The following is an 8,398-nucleotide window of genomic DNA, read 5'->3' on the forward strand; positions in this document are numbered from 1 at the left end:
TACCCATGTTGTGTCCCACATGCCGCTGTTTGTTCATAGGTTGTTATCAAGTTGCATCTTCTTCCTCAATATGCAAAACAAAACTAACACAGCACTTGCACGCCACATAACACAAACCATGAAGTGTATTGTACCCTTTAAACTAACCCTACTTCCAACCTACTTCTCCTAAAAATATGTGACGTTCCACTGAAAGTACCTTATGGCGGCTGGCACTTACGTCACATAGCACCGCAAAAGTATTAGAGTGGCGTTAATAATAGCGTAAGCGCCAACGACCTTAAGGTATCTTTAATTATAGGACGTCACATAATCTTTGGTCGACAATGTAAAAGAAATTGTTGCAAGGTCTGTGTAGCCCTTTATATTTCTAGCCGACAACACTGCAAACTGCAAGTGACAGGGATTGGCACTAAACGTCATGCAGCACGATAATGTGTGAACATTTCTTGTTTTATTTATTTATTAATATCAGTATTGTTAGTTAACAGTTTATTTGTCTTCCTGAAAATAATCTGTTTCAACATGTAATTGACCAATATATTCTACGATATAAGAACACGTTTCTAACAAAATGACTAGCTTTAAACACTTGAAGTACTTGTGTAGACTTTGTGCGAAAAGCGATGAGTTTTGTAAGGATTTACTCGACGAAAGCAACAAAAACGTTATGAGCATGATAAGAGATTTTATTCAAATAACTGTAAGTATAAAACGTTTACAGTTGTAATGGTCGACTTCTTTCAATACCTTTCGGAATATAAAAACCATCTCTTGTTTATGTACTTACAAGTCGCTTTAAGCAAATCACGTAATTCTTTATATTCCTGCATTTTAATCCCTATTTTACAGATAAATGAAAGTGATGATTTACCAACCCGAATCTGTCTCAACTGTGAAGAGAAAATGGTGTCCTTTCAATTGTTTGTCTTGGAATGTTATAAAGTCCAGGAGGATTTTAGAAAACAATTGGATACGGAGCATTTAGAAATTTGTACTGACTTGCACATCAAGCTTGAAGAAACTGCTGTAGACTATGGAGCATCTCTAATAAAATCTGAGGTATTCATTATAATTATAGGTATTCTTTTGGTTCTTTGCCAAATACCAATTCTATTAATGAGCATTAATTTTTAGGTAAAAGATGAGTTAACTGCTGAGGATATAGTATGTAAGTATATTTTAATACATATTTAATTGTTTGTTATATTTTGTGATTGGCATTTGGTTGCAAGTTGGGGTGAATTACCACAACTATAATATTTATAAATATCCTCCTAAGGCCCAAGGTCCTACCTTCTCTACCAGAATACTTCTTCAGTTAGATGAAATTGAAATCATATAAAATTGGATCAGAGCCACTGCTTTTGCTTTGTTTTGTTCAATTTTCAAACAAGGCAAAATAAAAACTCTATTTTCTAGAGGTTGAAATTTCAGCGGCAAATTTTGGGTTTTTCATTTGTATGGCTGGACCTTAGGAGGATATATTACCTACACTTAAATAGCATTCTTTTCAAGCAGTTTAATATGTATTGTGGGGTTAAAGGCATATGCATATTATAATATTTATATTTCAGCTTGATATGTTACCATGGTGTTGCATCTAAAATGCTGATCACTGGTTATATTTTAAATCAAACTTACTTTAACAGTTACTTTACTGACATTAATTATTACATTTTTTGACATTATTTATTGTTCAGGTGCAATCACTTCAAATGATGCTTCATTGTCTGAATTTGAAGCAGTGGATTACAATGATGATATTGACATAAATCATGATGTTGATGAAGATGAAGATGATGATGACTTGGATGATGTAGCAATAGCATCACTGAAGGAAATAAAGCAAAAGCGGATCAAAAAGAAAGTCATTTCAGAAGAGGACTCTATCAAGTTTAGTGAACTTTTAAAACAGCCAAACTTGAAAGTGAAAGACTTTGTTAAGTAAGTTTTATCTTATTTATCTCATCATTGCATCATTTTTGCATGCTCAATTGTGGGTAGAGTACACTGCACTTCTAATTTTGTCACCATCTACATACTTGACAAATAAATAATTTGTATTTGTATTGATGATCTAAATACTTATCATTAAAGTTGCCACAGTGGTTAAGGTGTGCATTAAATGATAATTTTATGTTTTTTGCAGGCTGATATGTCACCTGTGTGGAGCAGAGTCCAATACATGGAGTAACTTGCGCGTGCATTATTTCAATAATCATAGAAGCAAAGTAGTAGCATACTGCCTATGTGGATATGCAATAAGATCCAAAAGTGTTCTCTATAAACATTTTTCTCAACATAAGTTGGAAAGTAGAAAAATAAGAAGTGCTGAGAATTTGCATGAAGAAAGGCCAGAAAAATCTCAATATTCAGATCTAAAAATTAATAACTTTGTAAAGTAAGTTTGCTATTAAAGAAAACATGTATGATGATTGATGATGTTGTTGTGATAAATGTATGATGTCATGTCAATTGAATATTTTCATTTTGTCAATTGTTAATCAGTTAAAAGCTGTAATTAAGAAATTGTTCAGTTCAAATCGGTTTGACAAATTTGAACATGTCTCCAACGTTGGGAGTTTGGGAGTCACAGTTCCTGTAATACTTTTACAATCAATAAGGTTTTTTTAGGGTTCCGTACCCAAGGGGTAAAAACACTCTATTACTAAGACTTCTCTGTCTGTCCATCTGTCTGTCTGTCCGTCTGACACCAGCCGCATGCCGCTGTATCTCATGAACCGTGATAGCTACACAGTTGAAATTTTCACAGATGAAGTATTTCTGTTGCCGCTATAACAAAAAATACTAAAAAGTACGGAACCCTCGGTGGGCGAGTCCGACTAGCACTTATCCGGTTTTTTATTACTTATACTTGTTATTAATCATATTCGTTTTCTCACCTGCAGTTTCAATTGCAATGTCTGTGATAAGGTGTGCTCCAGTTGGTATAGTCTGAAGTCACATTGTGAAAGAGCTCACAAGATTCTTCCAGTAGTGCATTGTGTTTGTGGCATTGCTCTCAAGTCAAAATCAGTTCTCTACAAACATATAAATGATCACAAAAATCCTAATGTATTATCGTAAGTATAAACAACTAGTCTTGTTGATTAAATATATGTTTATATTATTGGGAGACTAAGAATTATGATGCTATTTAAGTTTTTTTATTAATAATTTACAAACGAGTGTCTCAACTGCAGTACAGCAAATATAATAAAGTTTAGATAAAAAAAAATAGTGTGCACCTTAAAATTGCAGATACAACACAACATGCAAGTTTAAATTATTATAGGAGCAGAGTTATTTTTTAAATCTTTATTAAGATAAGGTGCTGCATAAAAACACAGCTCACAAACGGAATTGTCAAAGTACAAACCCACTTTACGATACTCAATTATACTTGTTTGTACTGTAAATGTCTTGAACTATTGTTCGTTTGTTTTCAGGTGTGACAAATGTCCACGAATAACGAAAACCTTGGCAGCGTTAAACAAACATAAAATGAGACACGTCCCTAAATCGGAACGGAAATTCACGTGCGAATCCTGTGATAAAATATTTAATACTAAGGATGCGTTAAAATCTCATGAACGGTCACACATTCCAATAGAAGATAGGAAAATTTACCACTGTACTTTCTGTAACATGAAGTAAGTTTGCAAACATAGCTAGTACCTAATTAGATTTATAATAGAAGAAACTTAAATAGAGCAGACAATTAAATTTGTAATTATACTCAATCATTTATGTATTTGAATTGATATGTATGACAAATAAAAAATTAAAAACATCTATACCTTTGCATTCGCCGTTAACTTTACTTTTACACTTTTTTTCTGCAGCTTATAACTCATAAGTGCCGATTAGTTCGCAATACTCGCAAACATATTGTAACCTATGATATTATCGCTAGGTTCACAACCCGGTCGTCAGCGGCGTCACACAAGCGCGTGGTACACGACAAAATCAAGAGTTATGTGTGCGATCTGTGCGGCTACGCGTGCGGCACCAACGGCGAGCTGCGGCAGCATCGCGCAATACATTCCGACGACAAGCCCTTCGTGTGCAGGAAGTGCTCCAAGCCGTAAGTTATCCACAGTGGGTCCATGTTACCGTTAAATTTTTAATCGTGGAAAAAATCGGAATATCGCAGTTAAGTATGCCGGGTTAAAATGTTTTAAGGGTTGTAACACAACGACACTAGATGTAAGTACCTAACATATGTAGGTATATTAGCAGACTTCGGACAAATTATCGCAAAAATAAATATGGTATGGAACAGAATAAAAACGTTAAACAATTTTGAACTGCAGTTTTGAGTATAATCTGGAAATTTTATTCAAAAATACTTTACATAATACGAGTTTAATAAATCTTGTCCTATTTTGAGATATAAATGATTTTTGATGGTTTTGCGATGATTTGTCCGACCTATGTATATTAGTAACAAATCCGGTCACTTTAAACTGACTGTTTTGTTGCAGATTCAAAACTTACTCGAATCTCAAAACTCACATGGACATCCACGAAGAAACTTCGTACCCGTGCTACGTGTGCAACCGCGTGCTGAACAGTCGTCGGACGCTGAGGAAACATCTGCTCGTACATGAGGACAAGTGCCGGCATGTCTGCTCGTATTGCAATAAGGCCTTCAAGAGGAGGCAGACGTTGAAGGTACCCTCTTTCTCATTCTTGAAATAGTCAGTCTAGGTTCACACGGCGTTAATTTTTTCCCGTATACCGTATACGAGATTTTATCGAATATCGTAGTGACAGCAACGTTTATATGGCAACTTTCAAAATCGTTCACACGGCTAGACGGCTTTCCCGCATAGACGCCGAGTGAACAATTTTGAACGCTGCCATACAAATGTTACTGTGACCACGATATTCGCTAAAATCTCGTACACGGTATACGGGAAAAATTAACGCCGTGTGAACCTAGCCTTATAAATGTCTATGTTGAAATGTCGTGAGCTGAAGTGGCTGAAATTGTATTGACATTTTTTAGCTATAAAGGTCTCTTGGCAAGATTTTTCAGAAGCACACCAGTGTATTTTGCAAAATTCGCAATATTTAAGTTGGAAAACTTCTGGGAAATGTCAGAAAAAAATCACAGGCATTTGAAATCGTTTCCATTTTGAGATGTTCCTCATGTGGAAATTTTAAGTTATTTCCAACGTATACGTTGCCATTCCACCATATCAGTTTAAAAACCTACTCAGCTTTAAGTATCTACTCAGTAAACATTGCCGTTACTTTATATCACACGTGTATTCTCCAACTGCCCAGGTTCACATGTATACTCACACGGGCGACAAGCCGCTGACGTGTAAATGGTGCGACGAGCGGTTCGCGTACGCGTCCACTTTACGATCGCACCGCCTGCGATGCCACCCCGACAAGATGGCTGCGCAGATGAACGAGCAGTACGTCTACCGGCACGTCAACATCTTGCAGCAGGTACGTCACGTGCGTGTAGTGTGCTGTTGACCATAGCCGTCGTACGCGTCTACTTTACGATCGCACCGCCTGCGATGCCACCCCGACAGGATTGCGGCGCAGATGAATGAGCAGTACGTCTACCGGCACGTCAACATCCTGCAGCAGATACGTCACGTGCGTGTAGTGTGCTGTTGATCTAGGCGGTCGTACGCGTCCACTTTACGATCTCACCGTTTGCGATGCCACCCCGAAATGATGTCGGCGCAGATGAGTGAGCAGTACGTCTACCGGCATGTCAGCATCCTGCAGCAAGTACGTCGACCGAGGCGGCGTACGCGTCTACTTTACGGTCGCACCGCCTGCGCTGCTATCCACACAAGATAGTGGTGCAGATGAACGAGCAGTACGTCTACCAGCAACTCAACATCCTCAAGTCAGCATGAGCAAGTTCAGTTGACAAGTCCACTAAATACCCTTCTAACAATAACCGACACCACAGAAGTTTACTAACAGACTCCGCCGTAGCGTAGAGCGTAGGGCACGGCACGACTTACAAAAAAAAGCAGTTAGCGAGCAAAAATCAGTTATTTGTATGTCTTTCCCATCACGGAACAATGGTTTTCCGGACCTTTGGGAGGCGTGCGCGGAGCCGAAGCCAACACGTAGTGGCCCTTTTGACACTTTAGTGAAATGTAAGGGGTACACCGAGCGGATGCTGCCCTTGCCCGTGTCATGGGACGCACGAGAGGCAGCTCCCGCCACGGTGTACCTAAGGACTATTGAGAGTTCACAACTTGTTATTATTCTCAACTTATATATTAAGTTAACAAAGCTTTAAAAGTTACATCAAGACTATATTATAATAGTTACGTTTATAATGTAACTCCTTTGTGTGTAGACTCCGTTCTGGATATTCACACAGCGCACAATGATAAAGCTGCCGCTGTCCGCGCCTCCCCGCCTGTCTCGCGAGCCCGTCTCGTATGTCTCTCTAACTTGTACTTTGTTTTTCTCTAGAATAAATTACGCCCATTGTAGGTATTAGATACTTTCAAAGTCACCCTTTGTTTAGACTTATCTAAACTTTTGCTTGTTTGTCGAAAACTCGTAAATTGTATAAAGTTACTAATTGTACTTGGGAAAGTTTTACGGCAGCTTGTTAAAATGTAAGTAAGTGAGCAGATTATATTATAAGTTATTTATTTTCAGGATTACATCAAAGCTGACGTCGCCGCGATTAACGCGAAAAATGAAGTAGAGGCTATTTAAAGAATAAGTTTAGTATTCCGCCAGCTGAATCTATGTAAGGTAATTATAATTTTTACATGTTAATATTATAGCCATTTTGGTTTCACTGATAATAAATAATTTATCTCAATTAGAGTGAGTAGTTTTCGTTAATAGTAGTAGTTTATCCCCACATTGCCTAGTTTTCCCTATGGGAGATCAAATAATATATAAAAATTGTGCTTATTTTTGGGATTTTAAGGTTCGAGTTTAGAATTAGTTGCATTAAAGGTACTAAGGGGAGAAAAGTAGGGAGTACCTAGTATATATTTTCAGAATTGGTTGTCTCATATACATTTCAATACGCGTCAATAGTCTCGCTGTAGTGTGAAATATGGGTCGCCTATTGTGGCCGTATGTTTTCATTGATCTAAATGCAGCGCTGCACGCTGAAATGAAGAGAACGCTTGAAAGCAAACCGCCGTTTGTTTGCCTTCACTGCACTGCACCGTCTGCACCCGTGCACCGGCCTGACGTAAAACTACTTCTTACAAAATGTAAACGTTTTTAAATCTGTTCTATTTAGAATCTAGTCTTTTTAAATCGTATTTTCTGCTTGCTCTGGGAGCATCACAATGTTTTTAAATGAATTGTAAAATATTGACTTTCGTTGTGTGAGTGATCTCAGATACATGTAGGTATTCAAAGCATACCTACTCGTATAACAGATTTACGAAGACGCGGCCCATTTATTTATATAAAGAGATACAGTACTGGAGCGGCATTTGATCATAACAAATTGATATCATTTTGATCTAGATTATTAACCGAGTGTTAGCGAAGGTTTCCATTTCAGCTGGGGCAAAAATGCTTGCGTATGTTCGGATGTTCTCTTCTACCGGTCGCAATTCTCAACCGATGCCCGTGAAATTTTATGAGGTGGTTCGATGACGAGAGAAGAAGAAGAAAGTTGATTCAGACTTTGGAAATTTTAAAAAAGGCGGAGCCATACATTTAGCTTTAAGTTATGCGCGCGAGGTCTACAGCTCACAGTGCCACTAGTTTAGTAAACTTCATATGCCACTTCTAGTTAGTTTTTCTCCTTCAATTTTCATCCTAAAAATAGTTGTAGCCATTATTATTATCTCTAGTTTCTTCAAAACAAGTTTCTAACACCAGATTTTTGTGGTGAGATAGATAGATACAGAAAAAACAAATATGTTGATAAAATGTTAACAGAATTTTATATTTTATTGTAGCCAGTCCCACGAGTGTGATGTAGTGTAGCGCATCGATCGGTAGAACTAGATATAAGTAATAGTTGGGGTGACCTCGGTTCGTGCTCAAGGGTTCAGGTCGCGCGATACGCTTATCTTTATCTGTCTCGGTAAGTAGAATAGTCACGAAACAAAGAATTATAGGAGGGGAGCGTCTTCAACAAAAAAGGTAAGATATACCCACAGACTGGAAGTACCTACATCGCGATATCGATAGCGTGACCACAGTTTGCTTATAAACAGTAAACTATTTCCGGCTGAAGCTTTACTCAATTATTTTTTGATCACTTGTCGACCTCCAATTCGCGGATACTGCTTATATAAGTTTAACAATACTATCGGGTAATTTTTTATGACTGAGAGCTGAATATGTAGGGCATACTTAATTATTTTTACTGTGGCGACAAACCCGAAATCGAAAAAATGTAGCTACGTACATATCA

General features: G+C 37.6%; 1 protein-coding gene across 1 annotated transcript; it reads left to right on the forward strand.

The window, feature by feature from the left end:
* Window positions 1–406: 406 nt before the first annotated feature.
* On the forward strand, window positions 407–6,831 carry LOC134755863 (zinc finger protein 679-like). Its single transcript, XM_063692496.1, has 11 exons — window positions 407–703; window positions 853–1,062; window positions 1,138–1,171; window positions 1,704–1,947; window positions 2,153–2,404; window positions 2,913–3,086; window positions 3,453–3,656; window positions 3,920–4,090; window positions 4,491–4,680; window positions 5,299–5,469; window positions 6,661–6,831. The coding sequence occupies exons 1-11, from the start codon at window positions 575–577 to the stop codon at window positions 6,718–6,720; spliced, it is 1,839 nt and encodes a 612-aa protein (XP_063548566.1). The 5' UTR covers window positions 407–574; the 3' UTR covers window positions 6,721–6,831.
* The last annotated feature ends 1,567 nt before the right edge of the window (window positions 6,832–8,398 follow it).

This window comes from Cydia strobilella, chromosome 3, assembly GCF_947568885.1.
Source record: "Cydia strobilella chromosome 3, ilCydStro3.1, whole genome shotgun sequence".
NCBI classification, from domain to species: domain Eukaryota; kingdom Metazoa; phylum Arthropoda; class Insecta; order Lepidoptera; family Tortricidae; genus Cydia; species Cydia strobilella.